The 27,400-nt window shown below is 42.9% G+C and overlaps 1 protein-coding gene across 4 annotated transcripts in view; it reads left to right on the top strand.

The window, feature by feature from the left end:
* The window catches only part of PPP2R5E (protein phosphatase 2 regulatory subunit B'epsilon), a 147,647-nt gene extending 130,490 nt beyond the window's left edge, over positions 1-17,157 (top strand). For 2 of the 4 annotated variants that reach the window (XM_068254270.1, XM_068254268.1), the window contains exons 13-14: positions 2,715-2,816; positions 16,124-17,157. In XM_068254270.1, coding sequence (XP_068110371.1) covers positions 2,715-2,816; positions 16,124-16,223 — 202 coding nt within the window. In that variant the 3' untranslated portion in view covers positions 16,224-17,157. The remainder of the gene's footprint in view (positions 1-2,714; positions 2,817-16,123) is intronic. The other 2 variants (XM_068254269.1, XM_068254271.1) reach the window with 2 other exon arrangements.
* Positions 17,158-27,400: the final 10,243 nt, after the last annotated feature.

Here is a 27,400-nt window from a genome sequence, read left to right on the forward strand (position 1 = left end):
CTTTATGCATGCAATATATGTACTCAAATTAAAACGTTTTAAATGCATGTGGCTCATCTCACCGATGAGTGTGGCGATAACAGGAGAATCTGATTATTTACATTACAACTGCTGATTGTTCTTAATCATTTAAAAAAGGCAGGCTGATCACATCATAAGAAATCAAACCAAAATTTGCAAAGCTAATTTGCGTATGCGTGCGTCCCATGGTGAATCATTGCGTGTGCTTCTGCATTGCTCGAAAACGCACAGGATTTTCTGGAAGCGAGGTCCTTGCCTTAGTGTATAAATAAAGGAGAGACGATTCCCTGGTATACATAAATACTGTATATGCTCAGTCACCAGTGGTGTACTCCACACTAACCAGCCGCCTGCACACCATTTATTTACATACAGCGTTTTATTTGATTTGATCATTTATCTAAAAAAAGGGTTGCTCTGCACCTCACCTGTAAAAATGGCGTGCTATCGTGAATTGGCAAACTGCGTGTGAAGCAATCACCCCTTTCTTCATTGAGGCCTATGGTGTTCTTTGCTTCCAGAATGGTGAGCGCCATTTGGCGATCTATTAACCCCTCCTGGGCGTTACGGACGAGCTCAGCTCGTCCAGTAACACCGCAGGGCACTGCTCAGGCCCTGGTGGGCTGATTTGGACAATTTTTTTTTCAAACACGCAGCTACCTGCCACGAAAGAAGCCCCCCTACCCCCCCACCGCCGCAGACACCGTGGTGCAGCCTGGCCAATCACCGCCAGGCTGCGCTGTGGGGTGGATCCGGACTCTCCCTGACGTCACGACGTCAATGACATCATTCCGATCATCGCCATGGGAAGCCCATACAGGAAATCCCGTTCAGAATGGGATTTCCTGTTCTACATGGGCGCCGGCGGCGATCGAAGACGCTGGGGGGGGGGGGAGAATCATGTAGCTAGCGCTAGGCTAGCTACATGATAGAGAAAAAAAAATAGGGTACAAAAAAACCTGCGCAGCCGCGGGAATCAGAACGCCAGGGAGGTTAATGTGATGAACAGCTAATTGCCACTTTATAACTATAGCCGTCACAGATTTTGATTGTTGTTAAGCAGAAATAAAGTGAATATTTCTTAGAAGAGTGGCGACCATTTAAAGGGTACCCAAAGATTTAAAAAAAGAAAAAAAAAGTGTGATTCTTACATTCATATGGGGAAGCATCGGGATGGTCCAGAGGCTTTCTTTCTTCATCCCTCCGATCCTCTGCTGGGACCCGCTACACAATAGTGGACATTTAATATTACGCGCGGCCATGTTCCCCTCTGTTAATGTGCACACCGCACTACACAGGTGCCAAGTATGGCCTCCTCTCTGTGCACCACATGCGGATCCATGCTACTGAGCAGGCCTGAGCCCACTGCTTCCTGCGCAGTGCGTCCTCATTGTACTGAGACTAGAACATGGTCGCGTAGATAAGGTTTCTGGTCGGTAGAGGGGCTTTGGAGGATCCGGGTAGCCTCTAGAGGATGCAGAGGCTTCAGGAAATGCTTTTGAAAACAAAGAAAATGGTGAGAATCCCCCGTGAGGGGATAGACTAGTCCAAAACCTGTTGGTTCTGTCAGATTGCTTTTTTCACTGTAGTGGTCCTTTAAAGTAAATCTAAAGCCTGGTAAAAAAATAAAAAAAAATAAAAACCCCTACCTCAGTAGGGAGAAGTCTCTGCATCCTCTAGAGGCTAACCCAGACATGGGCAAACTTGGCCCTCCCGCTGTTACAGAACTACAATTCCCACAATGCATTTGCCTTTGTGGCTGTCAGACTCCTGCAATGCATTGTAGGACTTGTAGTTCCTTAACAGCTGAAGGGCCAAGTTTGCCCATGTCTGGGCTAACCGGACCCCCCACAACCCCTTTGCTACCGGCCAGAACCCTTATCTACATGACCATGTTCTATTCTCTGTACAATGAGGACGCGCTGCGCAGGAGGCAGTGGGCTCAGGCCCGCTCAGTAGCACGGATTCGCTGGTGCACAGAGAGTGATCCTTTAGGCTGATTGCTATGTGAATAAATGTGGTGATTTGCAGATCTCTACAAATACTTTGCAGAAATAAACGCTCTCTTGGTTAGTTGCAGTGGCCTCTTTAACCTCCCTGGCGGTGTAATTATGTCTGGATTGTAGGGTCTAAAAGCGGTGCAAATTTTTTTGCACGCTTTTAGACCCTAAAACCAGGAAAATATCACACCGCAGAGAGATTTACGGCAGTCCCTGCACCTCCCTGGGATGGTGCAATTCTCCCTCCGGGTGGCGCTGTTCCCCTGTAGTGAGATCGCTGTCTGTCGTCATGATGATAAATGGTAATCTCACTTGAGGGATCAAGAGCTTCCGAGGACCGGAAGAAGAATGGCTGCCAGTGTCTGGATCCGGGGGAGGCGAATTGAAATGCCCGCTGCGCTTCAGGCTCTGCATAGACCTCCCAACAGCTACCCCAAGTCAGGCTCGGGATTACCGCTCCTGGGTTCTTTTTTCCACCCCGAGCCTGACTTGAGGTTACCACCAGGGAGGTTAACTAATGGGTTCTATTTAGATTAATCTGCATTATAGCCAGGCAGGCGGCATATTTACAGTATAGGGGAATTACCATAGTGGCCACCTTCTCATTACAGGTTTTCTTTACATGATCTCTCACTTTTTTCATGTTTTGTGTATTTTTTAATCTCATGGTGTCTCATGTCTGCTTTATCCCAGGGCTATCGTGGCGCTTGTCTACAACGTCTTAAAAGCCTTCATGGAGATGAACAGCACCCTGTTTGATGAGCTTACAGCCACTTACAAGTCAGATCGCCAGCGGTAACTTTTTTATAACTTTTGTTTTTCTGTTTGCAGTGCGGAAAGCTTCTGTCCTGATTGCTTTCTTTACTGTGTGATGCAAAACAAAAGTTTGCCTTCCTAAAACGGAAGGTATTTGCGATTATTCAGGTTGGAGTGAGCATGTGATGTCTCCCAAAATGCATCACTGCTGAATATGCAAATCATCCTTTGTTGTCCTTGTAAGCTAAACACACCTCCAGAACCGCTGGAATACAGAACACTAATCCGACTGCATACAGACTGTTTCAGATTGGCATATCCTACCCCACAGAGCCACAATAATCCATGCCATGCACTGATGAGGATATACCAATCAGAAACAGTCTGTATGCATGTTGGATTGTTGTGGGTCTATACAATTAACAAGCTGACGCATCATTTTATACCAGCGGATCTGGAGGTGTGGTTAGCTTAGAGGGACAGCAAATGATGATGATTTGCATATTCAGCAGTGATGCACTGTGGGACACTTCTGAGCTCACTCCCAATCTGAATAATTGCAAATACCTTCTGTTTTAAGAAGGCACTCTTCTGGTTTAAGAAGAACTCTTGTTTTGCGTTTACTCTGTGATGAAATTGTGGTTATTTCAAACCATAATATGATTACTATTCGCTGGTTAACGTGTACCTGAAGTGAATTTAAATCCTTTAAAAGTAAGCTTGCCCTCTTGGTAGCTTTCAAGGGTACCTGAAGCAAAAGAAAAGTGGTAGAATTGAATCCTTACCTCAGTAGTGGGAAACCTCTCAACAGTTCTGAGGCTTCCCCTATCCGCCACCACCCACCAATTCAGCGCCGAGACCTTCTGAACATGTTGGACAAGCCTTGTCGGATATGCTCTCAGGGCTGAGCTCCCATCCATGCACGAGCACAGCCACACTGTGCAGACGGAAGTGCAGCGCGTGCTTGCGCAGTAGTATAGAATTGCTTGTGCACGGCTTTTTCCTCCTTGCACAAGCGGCTTTGTGCTACTATGCAGGCTCGGGCCATTGCGCCTGTGCAGTGCGACCACGCTTGTGCACGAATGAAAGCGCAGCTGCGAAGAAGAGTCTCGCAGTAGTGTGGTGGAGGAGGATCACAGAAGTCTCTGGACCGTCTAGAGTCTTTCCTTTACTGAAGCATCTAACTTTTCTTTTTGTCGTCAAAGAAGAGAACCTGCTCTCCTTTATATGTTCACTAAATACTTTGCTAGGAGCACAGGTATATGTGGTAATTTTTCCTGTAGGCAATGGTATCTGTTGGCTTCCGTGAGATATTCAAATATTCATTCAAAAGACATCAGAGCAGTCTCATAGTGTTTCATATCCATTTATTACTGTGTTGAATGTTTTAGAGGCAAACCATTATTTTGAGTATGTTCCCACTCAAAGAGAACCCGAGCCAAATCTTGGCTTCTGAAACGCAAACTTACCTAAGGATCCTTCGGAGGCTTCCCACGCTGTCTTCTGGTCCTCCACCGCTGCCTGGGACCCACCAGCTGGTTGCTGCTGCACCAATCAGATTAACGTCCAGCTTTTTTCCGGGTCCGAGCTTGCCAACTGTGGGCCGGAGGACAGTGAGGTAATCCTCATTAGGGTCCAGAGGCTTCCCTCTTTTTAGGCAAGTTTGTGAGTTTGTACCAGAGCTTTGGCTCAGGTACACTTTAAGGATCACTTCATGAGGCGTCGATGGGTTTTGAACAGAAAAAAAATAGTTTGCCGTTTCCTTCACAAATTTATTAGCTAATTTGCAAGATAGCCGGCTGATGATGTCCTAATTTGATTGAGTCTGGTAATAACAGGAAGGGGAATTTTTGCACACATTGCTTTGGGACCCGTTCTTTCTGACAAGCCAAACAGCTGAATCTAATTGGAAGGTTTTCAACCTTCGATTCTGTAGAAGTGGATTCAGTTGTTTGGCTTGTCAGAGTGCTATTCATTATTTTTTATATTGGTGTTTCTCAGCTAAAAAAGAGCATTCTGCCTGGACAATCTCGAAATGTGGTGGCCGTTTTATAACATTTGATTATAGTGCATTGTTGGCATTTGTTGTGCAAAATGTTTGGGATTGTTATATTAAAGGCACAGAGCATTTGGTTCTATGAACCGTATATTCTGGTGATTTTGGTAATATAGCATTGCATGGTTATTCACATGGTGGATAAGTTAGCGCTGATTAACAAATTGTATTGCTAGAACAATTGTATGGATAAGTAGTTGATGGATAGAATTTTACTGTATGCTTTGCCAGACTGTAAATATGTTTGAAAGTAGGGGGGGAGTGGTATTCTAAAAGATAAGCAACAGCATAATGACCTTTAAAGTAAAACATTTCTTTGTTACAGCTGATACAAATCCTACAATAAATGTACAATGTGTCTACGTTTTGCTTTCAACAGACATAAGGTTAACATCCTTTGTTTAAAAATTAGCTGCTCTGCCGATGCAGAGCTGAGAGATCAAATTACAGTTGCAATTAGATACAGATAAGGGGGGATTAGACAGGCTAAACTCTCTAAATATGTACAGGGTGAATTTCTCTGTTTTCCTTCTGTCCTGTGCAAGAGTCCTTGTCCACATCCTTGTTCCTAGTGCTCTTCATATTTGACTGGCTTCTTTCGTCCAATAGCCTGGAGGAAATGCCCAAGGCCTTGTCCAAGCAATCCTAGATGCCAAACTTGCACGCATACAGCAAAAACTATGTGCAATTCAGAAACACTTTGCGCAGAATGGGAAGGGAGAAAGAGCAGCATGAGGCATTTCATGATTGGGAAACCTTGCCCACCATGGGCTTCGTTCATCCTCCCCTTTCCTCACTTCTAAGGTACTAAAGAAAATTTGAGGCAAATAAAAAAGTTTGATATTTCCCCAGGTAGAGAGAAGCGTCTGGTTAGTCCAGAGTCATCCCGTTTCCTCCTCAACCCCACTGTTGCCACGCATGGACCTTCTGAACGTTTTCAACAAAAGCTTGGTGGTTATGTTCCTGTAGGCACATTCCCCACTGTGTATGAACAGTCGTACGGCGCCTGTGCAAATATGGCCACACCTGCACAGTAAGGCAAAGCTGCTTGTCCATGAACGGCTCTGTGTTACTGCACATGCGTGGCCGCACACACAGGTGAATTATAGCTGCGCTCGTTCACAAAGAGGGGCGCGGCTGCAAACTTTCTGCCTCACAGGACATGGAAGTCCTCTGGAGGCATCGCTCTTCATAGGCAAGTTTCAAGCTTTTTTATTTTTAGCTGACTCGGGTGGAAATCATCAGAGTAGAAAGTGTTCTGCATCCATCTAAAACAGGGGTGTCAAACTCAAATACAAAGTGGGCCGAACACTATACACTGAGACCTAGTCACGGGCTAAAAATGTACACTGGGACCTAGTCACAGACCACACTCAATGTCTACCGGCCACCTTCCTCCCTTATAAAGTTCCCTGGTGTCTAGTGGTCCTCCCTCCCCTATAGTGTTCCGTGGTGTCTAGAGACCTTCACCCTCCTCTATACAGTTCCCTGGTGTTTAGTGGTCCCAACCCTCCTCTATACAGTTCCCTGGTGTTTAGTGCTTTTCCTCTGCCTCCCCATATGGCTTCCTTGGTGTTCTAGGGCTTGACCTCCAATATAGCTTCCCTGGTGGTCTAGAGTGGGCCAATATGTAATGCAAAGTGGGGAAACCACTTGAGGGCCAAATTTCATGGCTCTGAGTGCCAAATTTGGCCAGCAGACGGAGTTTGACATGTATGATCTAAAATAAAATCCTGCGGCTTTCAACCTGGGTATGGCTTAGTTGTGTTCTGCTGCCATCTAGTGGTTGAAATTACATCATGCAGCTAAGTAACATTGTGCTGCAAATGTTTAATGTACAAACTGTAGTCTTTTTAATTCTGTTAGATGAAATAAAGTTTTAATTTATAAAAATGCAAATTTTTTGCACATCTTCTGAGTAGAAATGTAACATTAAGGGTAAATGCTCTAAGGATTCAAGAGCTTGTCACATAACTCCAGCTTAAAGCGGAATATAACCCTGCATTTCAACTTTGCTCTAAAACATTATTTACAGCATATTATATGCAACCAGCATTTTTTTTTACTAGACCAGCATTGGAAGGGTTACACACAGAGCTTTAGAGTTCCGTGGAGAGAACTGCTCCCCGCAGCCGAAGTTTAGATAGATACATTTAAATAAACAGAATGTAACAAGTGAGGAATGTTACACACTCTTTGGCTGTCCTCCAGCTCCTGCACAGTCAGAGAGAGTGAATCACATTCCACACTTGTTACATCTTGTTTATGTTTACTTAAATGTATCTATCTAAACTTCGGATGCGTCTGCTTTTCTCTCCACAGAACGTTATAGCTCTGTGTGTAACCCTTCCAATGCTGGTCTAGTAAAAAAAAAAAATGCTGGTTGCATATAATATGCTGTAAATAACGTTTTAGAGCAAAGTTGAAATGCAGGGTTATATTCCGCTTTAAGTTGTAAGAGTGAACAGCGATGTTGACAAGTGTGACACAGACTGTACTGCTGCAACAGAAAGGGTTGGAATCCCTATCGAGGCCTTTTTGCTCATGGATACAATTCACTCCTCTCCTTCAGTCTAGCTTGGTGCTTGTTTACTGAAAAGAGACATCCGTCCTTCAAGTTCAACCAGAAAAAAACTGGTAGAACACTGTCCTGCACCCTCACAGCCCAGTTGGCCCTATTTTCATATCATATACCGTATATACAGACACAATCAGATATGTACATCTGAGTTTAAAAATACAGTGACTGCTTTATTACAGCAGCACAAATAACTTGTTTTTTATTGGTTTATTTCATTTTTGTGGACTAAGCACTGATATTACTGTGTATATATTAGTTGTTTATGAGGACTTAATCTGAGAATATTTTATCATATTTTCTTTTTTAATTACAATTTAAACTTAATTAGGATTTGGAGTAGGTGCATTTTTTCCGACTCGGGTAACCAAAAATAGATTTGACTCCATCTCCACAGCCCTGCGCAAAAGTTGTGCAGGTTAGGACTTTTTGTCATTGCAACAGAACAGACAAATTGGAACGGTACCCATGCTTAACATAGGATCTGTGTCGAATCCTCTATCATTGTCCATTTAGACTGTAGTGTGAACCCAGTCTAATAGCTTTGTAGGATGTCTGAGTTTCTCCAGTAAAATAGTCTTAAAAGCAAACTATGAAGTGGAAATTAACTGATGAGATAAAGAATTGTATCTATAGTTCTAATCCTAAATAGGACTTTCCTAGAATCCTGCAGTCTTATTTTATGTTTAAAACCTAAGGGCCTGTTCAGACTATCTGCGTATGAAGAATGCGTTTAAAATCAAAGAAACGCAAGTTTAAAAACGCATGCGTTTTTCTTGCGTTCTAATGCGTATTCTATTGCGTTTTGCACACACACGTGACCCAGGGAAAAAAAAAGAATTATGGGAACCGCAGACTAAAAACGCAATAGTACGCGTTTTTGATACGTGTCCATAGACTTTCGTTGCGTCCGTTTCTATGCGTGACGCACAGAACTGCGTGCAGCAATGCGGATGAGAAACGTATGCATCTCATACGCATACATGTGAGCTAGCCCATTCAAAAGCATTAGGAGCCGTTTCTATGCGTTTTTGGTATCCAGACACGTTCCCTTAAAACGTCTAGGAACGCACATAGTCTGAACAGGCCCTAAAATTATTTCAAATCTTTTATGTTTACATTGTCGTTTTTTTTTTGTTTTTTTTTAAAGATGTACTCTAGCATTTTTCATCTTCTTTAACCACCTGGGTGTTACGAACGAGCTGAGCTCAGCTCGTCCAGTAACGCCGCGGTGGATTGCTCAGGCCCCGGTGGGCCGATTTGCATAATTTTTTTTTTAAAACATGCAGCTAGCACTTTGCTAGCTGCGTGTTTTACCTGATCGCTGCCGATCCGCCTCTACCTGCCGCGAAAAAGGCCCCTCCGCAGACCCCTTGCGCAGCCTGGCCAATCACTGCCAGGCTGCGCTATGGGGTGGATCGGGACTCCCCCTGAAGTCATGCCATCGATGTCAGTTCGATCATCGCCATGGCGACGTGGGAAGCCCTACAGGAAATCCCGTTCAGAACGGGATTTCCTGATGGGTATTAATGCCGGCGGCGATCGGAGGGGTGGGAGGGATGCCGCTGGAAGCGGGGAATCATGTAGCTAGCGCTAGGCTAGCTGCGTGAAAAAAAAAATTAGGTAAAAAAAACCCTCCCGTGGCCGTGCGCCACACGTAATTAAAACGCTAGGGAGGTTAACCACTTAAGTACCAGTGGTCTCTGCCCCCTCAAGGACTAGAGACCGCTGGTACAGAAATGGCGGAATCCTGAGGGGAAACGATGAATCGCTGCGCATACCCACCGCAATCACCGTCACCGCCGCACGTCGGGAACCTGGGCCACCCACTCTGCTGTCTCTATGATGTCAGAGTTCCTGTGAGCCGGTCAGGAGCCGCTTTAATTGGCTCCTGACCCTGCTTATCAATTTAAGCCAATGGGAGTGGCCTGCATTGATAGACAGGGTCAGGAGCCAATGAACAGGGCTGACTGGGCTCTGCCATTATAGAGACAGGCAGAGGCAGTGAGCTGCGGGAATAAGCGCGGGAGTGGCGGAAACGGCGGATGCGCGCAGCGGTGGCTGATTGAAATCTACGCCCTGCCAGCCAGGTAACCACCAAAACAGGGTGTAGATTTCAATCAGCTCGGTACTAAAGTAGTTAAAAATGTTTTCAATATTTTCAAATATTTTTATAGCATCTAGCACATACGTGTCAAACTCCGGCCCACGGGACAAATCTGGCCCTCAGAGCCATTAAATTTGGCCCTCAAGTGGTTTCCCCACTTTTCATGTTTGGCCCACTCTAGACCACTAGGGAAGCTATATTGGAGGTGAAGCCCTAGATCACCGGGGAAGCCATATGGGGGACATAGGGGGGAAAGCACTAAATTCTAGGGAACCGTATAGGGGGAGGGTGGGGGCCACTAGACACCAGGGAACTGTATAGGGGGGGGGGGGGGGGCAACCAGAGAACTTTATAAGGGATAAAGGTGGCCAGTAGACATTGAGGTTGGCCCGCGACTAGGTCCCAGTGTACAATTTCACCCACTTTGCATTTGAGTTTGACACCCCTGATCTAGCAGGTGAAACAGTACTAAAAAGTAATATCAAACCTAAGGTAAATTATAACTTCTTTCAAGTACCGTACTTTTTTTTGAATGCAGCCATCTGAAACAGTTTTATTATTAAGATTTGAAAATATCTTGTGAAGAAAAATGTATTAAAGCAAACCTGAATTGAAAATAAACGTATGAGATAATTTGTAGTACAGCTAAGAAATAAAACATAAGTAGCAAAGAAAAAAGTCTCCTGTTGTTTTCCAATACAGGAAGAGTTAAAAAAAAAAACTTTTTATCTAAGCAAAAGAGCGTCTCTGAGCTCTGTGACCAATACATTCCTGTGTTCTGAAGCACTTAAACAGCCAAGAAACCGAGAGAGACAGCTTGAAAGACAGCTTGAGATAAGGTTTTACTGCAGGAAAGTTGAAAGGGTCATTATCTCTGCTTGGTTTTGTAACTTAAAGTGAACCAGAGACGAAGCACCTGCCTGTATTTTACCATATATATCAGTGGGAACATTAGACGAAAACACCTACCATGCTTTCTGTTTCATCCTTCACTGCTCAGCCTGCTTATCAGCCCTGATAAAATCCCCGACTGAACATTCAGTCTGGCTTTGCTCAGGAATCATTAAAGCAGAGCCAGAAGGGGGCGGGCTTGGGCTTGAAAAGACATCAGGGAAGACAGACTCAGCTATAATGATTCCTGAGCAAAGCCAGACTGAATGCTCAGTCTGGGATTTTATCAGGGCTGATAACAAGCAAGCTGAGCAGTGAAGAATGTAACAGAGAGCAGGGTAGGTCTTTTCTCTAATGTTCCCACTGATATACAGTATATGGTAAGATACATCAGGGTGCTTTCTCTGTTTCACTTTAAAAGACAGTGTGGTTTCTAAACTGCAAATATGACAGAATGTTGCAACGTTAATAATAAAAAAGACTATTGAGACTATTGAGAATATGAGACTATTTTCTTTGCTACTTATTCATTAACCGTACTACACATACAAATTATTTTGTTTTTTTTTTGCTTCTGGTTTGCTTTAAGGCTTTAGTCTTTACGTCCTGATATGATGAAACTACTGTTTATGGCAAAGCACTGGGAGTACGTGACCTGTGGCATACTAGGTACTGAAGCATGAGCTAAACTGACTTGACAGAAGTGGAGAGATTTGCCAACCTTGCTGATATGAGACAATTGTTATCTGTTTTTACCTTGGTTCATGTAAGGAGTTACTGTCTCCATAAACAATGACTTACTGTATTAGCATTGTGTAGCTACACATGGTTCTTCCTGGAATGGAGCAGGCTTGCCTAGCTTATTGCCAGGTACGGTTTTCTCTACCTCCCTCCTTATGCTTGCTGCACACAAGGAAAACTGCAGTGCAGCAATGCCTTCTGGAGTATTGCTAACTTGCTTTTTATGTTGGGGCTGCTCAAAAGATGGTGGCCTGCGCTATTTGTGTGCTATAAAACCCATCTCAGGAAATCTAAGAGGTAATTCCACACAAGCTTGGTTGGTAAATTGTGGAAGTTAAGACCACTATTGCAAAAAAATAGTAAAATTTTCTGAGAAAAATGTGCTATAAATTACTTTTCTCCTACTTTTCAGTTGCTGTCGCTTACAGTAGGTAGTAGAAATCTGACAGAACTTTTTTTGGACTAGCCCATCCTCATATGGGGGGATCTCTGGGTTTTCTTTATTTTCAGAAGCAATTAGTGAATGGCAGTTGCTCAGTCCAACTGCCAGAATAGAGTGCAAACAGGTAGGGGAGGTGACCTGCTTTTTTGTATACTGTATATACTCGAGTATAAAGTCTAGAAATTTAGGTCTGATTCACTTCATAAAAGTATAGGGGTCGACTTATACTCGAGTCACAGGCCTGTGGTAAGTGATACTTTGAGGAAAGGTCTGAAAGTCCTGGATACAACAATTAACAAGGAAAGGGGCAGGGGGGAAATACTGGGCTGCATAAAAAGGAGTGAATAATTGCAACACTTGGTGGCCTGGAGGAGGTATTGGCTGCCCTTAAAGGGAACCTTAACTGAACGGGGGGGTAAAGAGTTTCACTTACCTGGGGCTATTACCAGCCCCCTGCAGCAGTCCTGTGCCCTCGGCGCCGCTCTGGAATCCTCTGGTCCCCCGCTGTCACTTAGTTTCATTTTTGACGACTCACCAGTTGCCGGCCGCCATGCGTATCATTGGACACATTCACCAATGCAATTAGCGCTATTGCGGACCGCAACGCGTACAAAAATACGCATTGCCGCATATCTACGCTTGCGGAATGCGGCAACGCGTATTTTTGTACGCGTTGCGGTCCACAATAGCGCTAATTGCATTGGTGAATGCGTCTAATAATACGCATGGCGGCCGGCGACTGGTGAGTCGTCAAAAACGAAACTAAGTGACAGCGGGGGACCAGAGGATTCCAAAGCGGCGCCGAGGGCACAGGACTGCTGCAGGGGGCTGGTAATAGCCCCAGGTAAGTGAAACTCTTTACCCCCCGTTCAGTTAAGGTTCCCTTTAAGGGACAGGAAGAGTTAATAGCTGCAATACTGTAAGCAGTGCAGTCATTAACCCCTCCTGAGCCCCAAGTGCAGACATTAACTTTGCTGGGTAGACTTAAACTTGAGTCAATAAAAAATTACAAGTTAAGAGGGTTGAATATTGGAGTCGACTTATACACAAGGTCGACTTGTATTCGAGTATATACGGTAGATCCTTTCCAGGGAGTTTTTTAGTAAAGAATAAATAAAATACTGAGAATTCACCATGAAGACATGGACTAGTCAAAAACTGTTAGTAGAAATTTGATGGAACCAACTGCTGTAAGTGACAGCAACACAGGAGAAAAGTAATTTATAGCTCGTTTTACTCTGGAAGAAACCGACTTCTTATCTGTATGTTTACATGTATATAACCTTTTAAATTTTTTCATGAAATGTTTTTCTTTGAAGGGAACCTGAAGTGAGAGGGATATGTATTTATCTGAAAATAGCAGGACGCCAGGCAACTGCTATTGTTTTCAGATAAATACATCCTAGATCCTCTGCTGCTAATACTTTTAGCCATAGCATGCAGATCAGGTGTTTCTGACTGAAGTGTGACGAGATTAGTTGCATGCTTGTTCCAGGTGTGTGATTCAGACGCTACTGCAGCCAAAGAGATCAGCAGGACTTCCAGGCAACTGGTACTGTGTAAAGGGAATCTAAACTGATATGGATTTTTCCTTTTAAAATAATACGTTGCCTGACTCTCCTGCTGATCCTGTGTCTCTAATACTTTTAGCCACAGCCCCTGAACAAGCATGCAGATCAGGTGCTCTGACTGAAGCCAGGCTGGATTAGCTGCATGCGTGTTTCAGGTCTGTGATTCAGCCACTACTGCAGCCAAAGAGATCAGCAGGACTGCCAGGCAACTGGTATTGTTTAAAAGGGAACATCCATATCCCTCTCAGTTTAGGTTCCCTTTAAAGAGAAATATATATGGCAGCCTCCATAAAACTCTAACGTCATGTTCCCTTTGAAAGGGGTTATTAACTGTGACTGGATAGTGTAATGGTTAAGGGCTCTGCCTCTGACACAGGAGACCTGGGTTCGAATCTTGGCTCTGCCTGTTCAGTAAGCCAACACCTATTCAGTAGGAGACCTTAGGCAAGTCTCCCTAACACTGCTACTGCCTATAGAGCGCGTCCTAGTGGCTGCAGCTCTGGCGCTTTGAGTCCGCCAGGAGAAAAGTGCAATATAAGTGTTTGTCTGTCTGTCTGTCTGTCTTGTCTGACTTATCAAAACCATCTGTCCCTTATGAGAGTTTACCAGGAAATGGAGGTTGGGTTAAGGTGGACGGGAGAGTTTCTTAAAGAAATTATCAGGCATTTAGTAGTAAAATAAGAGCTACTTACCCGGGGCTTCGCCCAGCTCCAAACTCCCAGCATGTCCCTCGCCGCAGCTCACCCCGCAGTTGTTCGCCGCCTCTGCCTCCTGGTCCGCGGTGATGTCAGGCCGACCTGGAAGTCAGCCTGTACTGCGCCTGCGCGAGCGGTGCTGTCAATCACCGCCACGTGGACCGGAGCATACTGCGCAGGTGCAGTAGTTATGTGCCTGCGCAGTACGCTCTGGTCCACCTGGCGGTGATTGACAGTGGCGCTGGCGCAGTACAGGCCGACCTCCAGGTCAGCCTGACATCATCAGCGCGGACCGGGAGACAGAGGCGGCGAACAGCTGCGGGGAGAGCTGCGGCGAGGGACATGCTGGGAGCTTGGGGCTCTACGAAGCCCCGGGTAAGTAGCCCTTATTTTACTACTAAATGCCTGATAACTCCTTTAAAGGGAACCTGTAGTGAGAAGAATACAGAGGCTCCCATCTTTATTCCCCTAAAAATAATGCCAGTTGCTTGTCTTCGGTGCTGATGCTCTGCCTCTCATACTAGAAGTCACTGGCCCAGAATGAGCATGCAGATCAGATGCTTTGACGGTGGTTTAACTTCACTGGCTGCAGTTGTGAGACTAAAAACAACTAAAGTCAAAATCTCAGCATGACAGCCAGTTAACTGGCGTTGTTTAAAGGGAATTTTTAAAGGACACCTAAGCTGGAGGGGGGAATTACATTCTTGCCTCAGTATTTGGAAGTCTATCGATTAAGCGGCTTCTTGGAACCTACTTGCAGCCCACCATTCCATCACAAGGCCCCTGTATAACAGTTTGACTCACACTAGGCAAATAGGTTTCTTCCACACTGTGCATGAGCGTACCCCAACCGGGCATGTGCAAGTCAGGTCCATGCATGCCCAATAGAACAAAGCGCATGGAGGAAAAAGCCCTGCATGAGCAGCTTTGGTCTACTGGGCATGCACGGACCATACTTGTGGATGCGCATGTCCATAGTATAGGAATTAACCTATTCAACTGCCGCATCTCAGGTACATACGGGTGGACTCTACAATTCAGTGGTGGGCTGTAGAGGATTCGGGAATCCTCCAGACTAGGGCATTCCAACCCTGTCTTCTAGTACCATCATCAGTGCATGTTTTGCCCCCAAACATTCACAGGTGAGCTGATTAACTACCTCTGTGGATTTCCACAAAACATGCACTGTTGGTGGTACCAGAGGACAGGGTTTGGAAGCTTCTAGTAAGGTGCATTGTTCCTGCAGCATAAAAATATGACGTTCAACTATAAATTGTCTCTTGTTGCCAGTTCTGTAGCCTCCTCTGCTTCCCAAGGCATCATCCTCCCCGCAGCAGGGACCAGGTTCACATCATAGGCATCACACATTCCTGCTGCATCCACATCTCCCTCTTGACAGATAACCAATAGGTTATCAGTTACTAGGAAGACGTGGCTGTGGTAGGGATCAAAGTTGAGGCCTACCCCATAACTGGCCGGGCAAGACATGAAGCAGCCAGCTACTGCAGCAAATTCAAGAAGCTACTCCTTTCAAACTTTGGCCGGCCAGAGTGCAACTTGAGGAGAGCCAGCCGACTAAGTCTCGAAGAAAAGCTTTCATAGAGCGGCAGTGCAAACTGCACACATTTAGCACTGGTATCTGCATTCCTAGACTACTTCCCTTTGTGTCCTCCCCTCACCTCTGTCTCGAGGGAAGAAATATACAAGGCAGCTTGTCTTGGCTTACCTGTACTCTCTCCCTCCCTGCTGTGTGTGGTGTCTTATTGCAGCCTGTGTTGCTGGTATTTGCTGCCATATGGGTAATGTTTTCACACATGAGAGTACATGTGCGCGACCCTGTGTCTTACCTCCCTGGAGACAGATGTGTGAGGGGGCAAGGACCAGGGGGAGGAGCCGGGGAATGCAGATGTCTGCTGAAACATGTGCTGTTCATCTTTCTTCGGGACTCGGCCGGCCAGGTCCTGTTATTTCTTGTTCTAACTGGCAATAGTCCAATTAAGTTAAACACTTGCATATTGGCTACAGTTGCCACACTTCACATTTTGGGCGGCCAGATCCTGAAGTGGTCAGACTTCTGGTTGTAACATACATATTGAAAAAAAAAACCTTTAGATTTTAAATCCTCTGTAAATGCAGCCAAACTAAAATGTTTTAGTTAACTTCATGATGTGTGAGAAAGTTAACATTTCAGTGTAATAATGCTGCAAAGTCTTGACGGTTGACCAGAGATGATCACGAAATATATTTTTTTTTACATTTTACCAGTGAGAAGAAGAAAGAGAAGGAACGTGAAGAACTCTGGAAAAAACTAGAGGACTTGGAACTGAAGAGAGGTCTTAGGAGTGACGGGATTATCCCTACTTAACAAAGGACGTTCCCACCTCTTTATCCTGTGGAGTCACATGTATGTAGTAGAAGATGGAGCAGCAGTTTTTTCTGTATTGTGCAACTTTACAGTAGATAACATTCGTTTCATTATTACAACAGCACTGTATATAACTGTCTAAGTAAAGAAAGAAGAAGAAAAAAAAGAGGAAAAAAAAAAAGAAAACAGTATATGGACTTTAATCCAAAGTTTGGACACTAGATGAACTTCTCAGAACTTTGCAAACATAATCATTTGTTTCTTCACATCCTCTCGGATCTCTCAATGAAATTTTACAGCCGTGTCAAAAATTCCCATTCGTCAGGCACTTGGTATTCATCTGTAGCAAGCAGAGCGTTGCAGCGTTTCAGATCCAGGCATCCTGATTAAATTTAGCTTCTCTTTCTGCTAAACTGTTTAAATCTATTTATATAGTTAAAAACAAAAAAGGAAAAAAAAATAAGAATATATATATATATACATATAAATTCTAAGTTTGCGGAACATCCTCCTTCTCTGGATAACTTTCTCCCCTTACCGCTTTGTAATTCATACCCCTCCCCGTTCCCTCTTTTCCCTCCCCTTCCTCTCCCCCCTTTTTTCCTTCCTTCCTCCCTTTCTCCCTCCTCCTTTGCACATTTTCAAGAGCTGAATGTCTTTACAGAACTGTTCCCTGTAACGGTTTTGTGTACTGGTGTGTGTGTTATATATACATATATATTTTTTTGTAAAATACCAGTTTAGCTCGGGTGCTTATTTTCAGTTTGGAGACTGGGTATGCCTTTGGGCCGGTTATCGTGTGCGCTTCTTGCTGCTGTGCCTGGGGCCATCTGAACGCGCCTGCACTGAGGGCATGAGTGCGTAAAAGCCATGGTGGGCAAGCGCTTTAAAGAAGAATTTCACGATGCATTAAATAAAAGTATTTCCCAAGTTTTATTAGTTTTTGCAATTCATTTTTAACAACTTTTTGTTTTCCACCCTTTGCTTACAATTCCTTTAGAAAGATGACTTGCAACTGCTTTTTTTTTCCCCCCAGCCCCTGAATTTTTCGCGTGTCATGTCTTGAGTAACCTTATGACCTGGGACGTGGCTTGAGGAGGAAGAACTTCATGATCTGGGATTTGGCTTGAGCAACCTCATGCCCTGGGACTTGGCTTGAGGAACCTCTAGACCTGGGTCATGGTTTGATGAACCTCATGACCTGGGACATTACTTGAGGAACCTCAAGACCTGGATCATGGCTTGAGGAACCTCATGACCAGGGATGCTCAACAGGATGTTGGTGTTTGCTAATTGATACAGGTTTTGTGCACATTTATGCAGTCTGGTAATAGACCAGTCAGATGTAGCTACTTGCAATACTGCATTTGATTGGTCTGTTTCCAAGCTGCCTAAATTGCATCATCTCACAATTTTTAATGCCTCACTGATCATCCCCATTTATAAGTTACACTTTCATATCTCTTAACGTTTGTCATTTATGCCTTTTAGAAAATGTCCGTCCTTCAAAAGTTATCATCTTCACGTTATACAATATTCTCTCCTGCCAGCTGGCCGACTCTCCTTTTTAAAAGGGTCAGGAGATGAGCAGAGAAACAGATTATTGGCATTTCAATTTCAAGAACAATAGCTTTATCTTAAACACAATGCTTAAGGTGTGTACACACGTCGGATTTGCGCAAGCGACCCGTCGTTTGGACGTCAAATCGGGCGTGTGTACAGTCTGTCGTTCAGCTGATAAGAGCGGACTTGAGCGATCCGCCAAGCGGATCGCTCAAGTCCGCTCTGATCAGCTGAACGACAGACTGTGCACACGCCCGATTTGACGTCCAAACGACCGTTCGTTTGGACGTCCAAACGACGGGTCATTTGCGCAAATCCGACGTGTGTATGTACCTTTAGACTTGTAGGAAGCTGCTTACCATTTATAAAAGGGAAGGTGGTAAAAAGCTTCTGAAAGTCAGTTTAAAGAGGTCATGGGGAGGAAAATCGCTTGAGATGAGCATTCATGTATAGTACTAAAACTTATTAGGACTTTTTGAGAGTCCCATATTCCTACCGGTTGGCGATAACTCCCTCACCGGATTGCACACCTGCTATTTGACGAGTTCCGATGACCTCTGAAACTTGTTTCTTTCGTGTCTTGCTCCTTCCCTCCTGTCTTAAGTACATTTCTACCAGGTATCAGGGAGGATAAACAGTAGTAGATATGAATCTTTACAACCAATAGAAGAGATGTCTTGTAAACATCACTTCCGAGTCACTTTAAACACTCTCCATGTTAGTGTTTCCAGTATTCTAAGCCAGGGAAATCCATTTTAAAGATAAATTGCAATAACTGATAACTAGAGAGATACCTTGTGTGTAATTTGCCCCATCCTGAAGTTTTCATTTAAATATACTTCCTGAAATCTGTCCTGCAGATCTCACTGTGTTAACAAAGATAAGTTCTTTCAGGAAGAGCCCAGCTTCTCTGTTGTTCCTCAAGATGACATTGTTCCTCAAATGACATTATTGAGGCAGTCAGTCAAGCAATCTGTCTCTCTAGTAATCTTTCCGATTGATTTCCAGGCATTGGTTCGAATGCTTGTTCAAGACAAAGAATAACTTTTGAAGGACAAAAAAAAAATAGTTATACTGTAATTGCATATAGTAATTATATTTATTGAGTCTTTGTGGAGCAGATTTACCAAGCCAGAAGGTTTGGTGTGTCTAGGAATTGCCTGTGGGATTTTTTAGATGGCTCTGGTTGGTTTACTGCAAGATTTTTTTGTCCAACTCCAGGAAACCCTTTATTTAAACCATTTTCCGGTCTCTGACACACATTTGGGTGATAATATAGATTGAAACTGAAGCTCCAGGAAAAACATTTTCTTTTAGGATAAAGTGAAAGAAGCATTAAAGGATACCAGAGCCCAAATTGTAATGATTAAAAAAACATGTTGTGCTGGTGGGAGGAGTTCAGCCTTCACTTACCGCTCCCTCTGTTCAAAAATGTGTTCCTCCGTTCCCCAGTCACAGCCCCCATTCACACCCTCTTACAACACTTAGAGGCGTGCGCTCCCAGTCTTGCTGGCATCCCAGCCTGCGCTCTCTGCAGCCCTCTGCAGTTCATGCTGTGGAGATGGAAGCATGCACGCCTCTAAGTGATGTCAGAGGGCGCAGTATTTGAATTGTGGACTGTCTGGTTGGGGCTGTAACAGGAGAACGCAGGTGCGCATCTTTGAACATAGGGAGTGGTAAGTGAAGGCTGGACTCCTCCCACCACATCAACATGTTTTTTAATCATTACAAGTTGGACTCTGGTATTCTTAAAGTTGTCTGTCAGTTAATACTGCATGATTTCTTCTCGGAGACAGTATTCCTCAACTCCTGTCATGAGCAAAAGCAGGAAGATCACTTTAGTGGGCAATCCGACAACTACTACAGGTTGTAATACCTGGAAGGGTTCAGTATCTGTCTTTGCCTACCTTCACTGAATTTACTTCACTTTCTATGTGTTCATGGAGAACCGCAAGGGTGGGGATAATCTCCCTTGTGGGAGGGGTCAACTCAACAGATGTTCTGAACCCTCCCACACTGACTGATTTTTACTTCACTTCCTGACCAAATTAGATGGTTACTGAGAACAGGAAGTGTGGGGGACATCTTCCAAGTGGGAGGAGTTAACTCAGCAGATGTTCTGACCCTTCCTACACTGACAAAATTGACTTCACTTCCTGTCTGTCTTGCTTAGTCACTGGGAACAGGAAGTGTGGAGGATTTAACTCAGCAGATGTTCTGAACCTTCCTCACACTGCAAAACCTGAATAACTTTTCCCTGAATCCCACAGTATGAACCATGGAGAGTCTTCAAGGCCACAAAAGCAAAATCCATAATAAAAACATAGCATATTAACTTTTGCACTCAGTAGAATTATTTCCTGTAGTCTCTGTCCTTGTTAGCTATATCCGCTTCCTGTCGGGACCTAAAAACCCAAAAGTGTGTCTAACATCCTTGGCAAAGGCAATAACACAACATGTTTCCTGGTGTTGGACTGTAAATATTTTGCAGGTGATGCCATCTTATGCAGAGTCAGTAGTGTGAAAAGGCTATAAGCAGCTTACTAAGGTTGGAGATTGAGCGATTCAGCTCACTGAAATCTAGATGTTTTTTTAAAACTGCTGTGAGGTGCCAGAAGTTTATACCCTTCACTTTGGTCATGTCAGGAAACAGTGGGGAAGCTGTAAGGTTTGTAGTTTGGCAGTTGTATTTGAATGCAGCACTCCTAGCAAGAATGTATCTCCGATTAACAGGAGATGAAGTATTAATTATTCTGACTTGCCTACAAATTTCATGGAAACTGTAGGCAGCTTGGAATTAGGCCAATCAAACACTTTTTGCTGTTTTATTGGCCCAGTTCCAAACCTCTCACAATTTGCATGCAACCTTGAATGATTTGCATATCGCTGACCCGCCTCTATTCTCCAACCTTACTGAGTCAGTCCTTTAAGTTCTCACAGTATAAAATCTTGGGTCACATAAAATGCGAGCTTTCATATTTTAAAAGGAGTCTCAGGCCTGAAACACACCAGAGGAGTTTTTCTGAGCGTTTTGAGTTTTTAAATCTGCTGCTAAGGTTATCCTATGTGTCTGTGCACACTGGAGCAATGCGGTTTTGTAAAAAAACCCATAGCATTACATTGGGAAGAGGTTTTGAAACCTCTAAAAGCTCTTCCCAATGTAATGCTATGGGTTTTTTTTACAAAACCTCATTGCTCCAGTGTGCACAGACACATAGGATAACATTAGCAGCAGATTTAAAAACTCAAAACGCTCAGAAAAACTCCTCTGGTGTGTTTTTGCAGGCCTCACTTATGATTTGTGTACTGGAAGGATTGATGGCAAGTGGTATTTCATCTGGGTTACTTTTTGCTTGTGTGTACATGTAAAACACCAGCATTCCGTTTTGTTTTTCTTACAGAAACTGGCAGAAGCTTGCTGTCAGTCGGTGGATTAGTCCAGGTGTTATATTGCCTTCTGCTTTGTGCAGCTTATTCCACATGCAACAAGGTGGAATATTCTGCACAGTCTATACTCCAGAGTACTGTTGCCTTATTTGCAAACTGCTTGGATTATGGAAATTATTTTCTGACTAGATTTAAAGAGCAAATTCAGCGTAAATATCCCATGCAATCAATCCTCTTCAAATATAAAATTGATACCATTTGCCGGGAGCGGTCTCTCAAATCCCTCTCAGAGCTCCATGTCCACGGCTTCCGATATGTAGCCCTGCAAAATTTACAGATGTTCAAAGCTTGTAAGATGCATTGAAAAGAACTCAAATTTCACGATCACGTATTTAATGTATAACCGAGACAAAGCTAGCACAATGATACTCACCTAGGGCTTCCTCCAGCCCCCCTGTAGTCTGTCGGGTCCCTTTGTGTTGTTTTAGTCCCCTCCGCTGCACCATTGTGGAGTGATCGATCCTGCCGGGTTGTGAACCACTGCGCATGCGTGGTACTGCCTTCCCCTCACCCCATTGCACTCCAATAGCCAGGAGCGTTCTGCGCAAGCGCAGTTAATTTCTCTACAAACTGCACATGCACAGAACACTCAGACACAGTAGTGCTCAGGGCTAGGACCGCACATGCACAATAGTCCTCCACTAGTTTAGTCAGGGATTTTACCGGGACTAACAGAGGCGCAACGGAGGGGACTGGGAGGAGTATAGTTGTGCTAGCTTTCTCTCGGTTACACTTTAAAAAGTGGGAGGCTAAATTAAGGTTTTCAGTGACAATAGAGACTTGTATTGCACCTAAGTTTAGGATGCTGTATAACAAAAGTGCAACTTCTCGTACTGCTTTTCAGGCAGCTGCTGATTAATCTGGGCTCCTTAGTCCCACCAAGCACATGAGCTATTGGAAGTGTGTTCAGTTCAGGGGTAACCTGTGCCCCCAGCCAATGCCCTCCATCCTGGTGATAGATGCTTTTGCTCACTCTGCCCACAGGCGCACACAGACGGTCAGGGGCCCGGCGTCAAGAAACCTGCAATGTTGCTTAAACATTAAACTTGTATTCTTTGTGTATCAAAAACCTCTTGCTGTCAACCATGTAAAAAAAATCAAAACCAGTATTAATTCTGTGCTACATCGTTGCAGCAAACCACAGGGCTGATTCAGAAAGCTATATTTTTAGCCATTGTTATCCTACAAATTTTATTGGACAATTTTTTTTGTGAAATAAAGGAGAAAAAACAAAAACACTACGGCGTGTGCAGCAAGAAGGGTTTATCGGAGTAATTTACGTTAAAGATATCTGCTTGAGAAGTTTTTGAAGTCATTGCCTTATTTTATAGCGAGTCTGTATCAATAAAAGTATTCCAGCAAAAGAGGATGTGACCTCGAGGGGAGGAGTTTGGGATCATTTTGCGGTGTCTTTGTGGACTCTAGATCTCACCGTGCCGGCCTCATCTGGGAAGGGTCAACTCATTGGGGGTTTTTTTCCAGCGACATGTGTCTGCATTTTCAACCGGATGCTCGTTCTCAACTACTGTATTTACCAACGAAAGTGGTTCTACAAATGCTACTGAGGGGAAGAAGAAAAAAAAGAGAGAGAAATTCTGGAAATTCCTATTGTCCTGAGTATTAATAAAGTTTAAAATGCTTTTATATCAAAGCTGTGTTGTGAGCGAATTGATTCAGATTCAGGTATGTCTGCAAGAGGAACATTGGACCTTATCTAATTTCCTTTCCTCCTAAGTTTTCTCCTAGGACATCATTTTTAATCTACTGTTTAACCATTTCAGCCCGCAAGTATTTTTCACATTATGCATCAGAGCAATTTTCACCTCCCATTAATTCGTCAATAACTTTATCACGTATTATCACAATGAATTGATCTATATCTTGTTTTTTCTGCCACCAATTAGGCTTTGTTTGTGTGGTACATTTTGCTAAGAATTTTTTTTTTAAAGGATACCAGAACTGGCATGTGACATAATGAGATAGACATGTGTATGTACAGTGCCTAGCACACAAATAACTATGCTGTGTTCGTTTTTTTTCTTTCTCTGCCTGGAAGAGTTAAATATCTGGTATCTAAGTGGCTGACTCAGACAGGAAGTGACTACAGTGTGACCCTCACTGATAAAAAAAATTCCCCATTTTACCTCTTTCTTGCTCTCAGAAACCATTTTCTGCTAGAAAAGTGTTTTATAGTTGGAATTTATCAGTGAGGGTCACACTGTAGTCACTTCCTGTCTGAGTCAGGACTGAGTCAGCCACTTAGATACCATATACTTAACTCTTCCAGGCAGGGAAAGAAAAAAAGGAACACAGCATAGTTATTTGTGTGCTAGGCACTGTACATACACGTCTATCTCATTATGCCACATGTCAGTTTGGTTATCCTTTAATGCATTTTCACAGGAATATGATGGAAAAAAAAGGAAAAAATTAGTTATTTCTCAGTTTTTGGCCATTATAGCTTTAAAATAATACATGCTACTATAATTAAAACCTATGTATTTTATTTGCCCATTTATCTCGGTTATTACACCATTTAAATTATGTCCCTATCACAATGTATGGCGCCAATATTTTATTTGGAAATAAAGGTGCATTTTTTCAGTTTTGCGTCCATCACTATTTATAAGCTTATAATTTAATTTTTTTTTCGTAATACACCCTCTTCACATGCATATTAACCACTTAAGCCTGAAGGGTTGTTTATTTTTTGCATCTGAGCAACTTTCACCTCCCATTCATTTGCCAATAACTTTATCACTACTCATCACATCATCACTACACTACACATCATCTGTTTTTTCCGCCACCAATTAGGCTTTCTTTGGGTGATACATTTTGCTAAGAATTATTTTATTCTAAATCCATTTTAACAGGAATATTAACCACTTCACCACTGAGGGGTTTTACCCGTTAAGCACCAGAGCAATTTTCACCTTTCAGCGCTCCTTCCATTCATTCGTCTATAACTTTATCATTACTTATCACAATGAAATGAACTATATCTTGTTTTTTCCGCCACCAATTAGGCTTTCTTTAGGTGGGACATTATGCCAAGAATTATTTTATTCTAAATATGTTTTAATGTGAAAATATGAAAAATGTGGGAAAACATTCATTATTTTTCAGTTTTTGGCCATTATAGTTTTTAAATAATGCATGCTGCTGTAATTAAAACCCATGAAATTTATTTGCCCATTTGTCCCGGTTATAAAACAGTTTAAATGATGTCCCTATCACAATGTTTGGCGCCAATATTTTATTTGGAAATAAAGGGGCATTTTTTCAGTTTTACGTCCATCCCTAATTACAAGCCCTTAGTTTATAAAGTAAGTGTTGTACCCTCCTGACATGAATATTTAAAAAGTTCAGTCCCTAAGGTAACTATTTATGTATTTTTTTTAATTGTAATTTTTTTTTATTTTTTTTTTAATTACAAAAAAAAATAAAAAATTGGGGAGTGTGGGAGGTAATTTTTTGTGTAAAACGAATGTATTTCTATGTGAAAAATGCTTTAGGGTGTAGTTTTGCTATTTGGCCACAAGATGGCCACAGTAACATTTTGTTTATGCGACTGCAGGAAGTGCTATGAGGCTGGGAATGTTTTGTTTTTTTCACAATGATTGTGCTGCTTCTCATAGAAGCAGCGGATCATTGCGGGGCTTAGATCAACGAACGGGGATGGTTTTTCCCGTTCATTGATCTCCAAACGGGTGGCGACGTGCATGCGAGCGGGAGCGCGGGAAGTACGGATTTCTCTGTCCCTGGTGGTAAAAGGATGTAAAAAGGGACGGAGAAATCCGTACGGCTGGATGTAAAGTGGTTAAGAAAGAAATGGAAAAAAATCATTATTTTGGCCATTATAGTTTGAAATTAATACATGCTACTGTAATTAAAACCCATGTATTTTATTTGTCCCGCTTATTACACTATTTAAATTATGCCCCTATCACAATGTATGGCGCCGATATTTTATTCGGAAATAAAGGTGCATTTTTTCATTTTGCGTCCATCACTATTTACAAGCCCATAATTTAAAAAATTATATTAATATACTCCTTTGACATGCATATTTTAAAAGGTTCAGACCCTTAGGTAACTATTTGTTTTGTTTTTTTGTTTAATTGTAATTATTTTATTTTTGTTTGTATTAAAATTGTATGTGGGTAATTTTTAGTGTGAGAGATAAACTAATTTTAAATGTAAAAAAAGTATAAAAAAAAAAAGTCCTGGCAGCGTGATCGTAAGCTTCCAGGAAGAAGAATGAAGACGGGGAACTTTTTGTAACTCTGAAAAACCGCAGCCTCTGATTAGAGGCTGTCGATTTTTCTGTGGGGGTCTTCGATCAATGAATGGGATCTATAATCCCATTCATTGATCGCTGGGCTAACGGCAGGCGGGAGCCCACGCGGCCTGCGGGAGTGCGCGCAGCCCAACTGGACGAGAATGTTTTTCCAGTTAGGCTTAAGTGGTTAAAGTTCAGACCCTTAGGTAACTATTTGTTTTGTTTTTTTAATTGTCATTTTTTTTTTTCATTAAAAATTTTATTTGGGTAATTTTTGTTGTGGAAGGTAAACAGTTAATTTTAAATGTAATGTGTGTTTATTTAATTGAAAAATGTATGTAGATGTAGTTTTACTATTTGGCCACAAGATGGCCACAGTCAAAAAAATGTTTTAATCCTGGAAGCAAATGCTCTTGCTTCCAGGAAGCATAAGGACGGGAAAAAAAAATTTGATCAGAAAGACAGCGGTTTCTGTAAGAAGCCGTCGGTCTTTCTACCGGGGAATTAGATCAATGAATGGGAACTATGTTCCCATTCATTGATCCCCGGGCTAATGGGGGACAACACGTGCGTGCGTGGGTGATCGCAGCAGTGCTACAGCAGCCGCCTGGACGTAACAATCATGTCCAGGCGGCATAAATGGTTAAAATAACTATTAGCTCTCTGCAATTGAAAAAGTACCAAAAAGTATTTGGAACAGTACTGTCAAAAGTAAGGTGGCCATAGACTGATAAATTTGCAGCAGATTTGATCGTCTGATAGATTTCTGTCAGATGCCTGTCAAGTCGTATGTGACAGGAATCTATCTGATGTGTGCCACACACTAGGAGCAGATTTCCAATAGATTTCAGAATGAAATCTATTGGAAATCGATCTAAATGCATTATTGGAACATTAGATCCAACGCTACTCTATGGACCATCCATCTGCTGCCAGCAGCAAATCGACCTAGATCTTCCATCCTGTCAGATCAAATTGGCCGCAAATCGTTAGATCGGCTGATTCATTAGAATCGATTTCCGATCGATTCGATAGAATCGATTTCCGATCGATTCGATAGAATTCATTAATAGATTTATGGCTGAAATTGACCAGTGTATGGGCCCTTTATTCAGAGTATTTTCTTGCTTGCTGGTGGCTTCAAAGGCATTTTATTTATAAGTTGTGAAAATACTATCTAGGAGAAAACTTTGTAGAAAAAGTGAATTGGATCAGGCTTATTGTAGGTTAACTGACTGCTACTTACATCATTTTGTTCGAGGTTGACTTTGGTTAAAGGCAAACTAGAGCAAGAGGGATATAGAGGCTGCCATATTTATTTCCTTTTAAAGTGAACCAGAGATAAAGCACCCTCCTGTATTTTACCATATATATCAGTGGGAATGTTAGAGAAAACACCTACCCTGCTCTCTGTTTCATCCTTCACTGCTCAGCCTGCTTATCGGCCCTGATATAATCCCAGACTGAGCATTCATTCTGGCTTTGCTGAGGAATCATTATAGCTGAGTCATTATGGCAGAGCCAGAAGGGGGCAGGTTCGAGCTTAAAAAGACATCAGAGAAGACAGACTCAGCTATGATGATTCCTGAGCAAAGCCAGACTGAATGCTCAGTTGGGTTTTTATCAGGGCTGATAAGAAGCAGGCTGAGCAGTGAAGGATGAAGCAAAGAGCTTGGTAGGTGTTTTCTCTAATGTTCCCACTGATATATATGGTACAATACATGAAGGTGCTTCGTCTCTGGTTCACTTTAAGCAATGCATATTACCTGGCCGTCCTGCTGATCCTCTCCCTTTAATACTTTTAGCCATAGGCCCTGAACAAGCATGCAGTTTAGGTGCTCTGACTGAAGTCTGACTGGATTAGGCGTAACCTTGTTTCTGG

This window comes from Hyperolius riggenbachi, chromosome 9 (assembly GCF_040937935.1).
Source record: "Hyperolius riggenbachi isolate aHypRig1 chromosome 9, aHypRig1.pri, whole genome shotgun sequence".
In the NCBI taxonomy this organism is placed as follows: Eukaryota; Metazoa; Chordata; class Amphibia; order Anura; family Hyperoliidae; genus Hyperolius; species Hyperolius riggenbachi.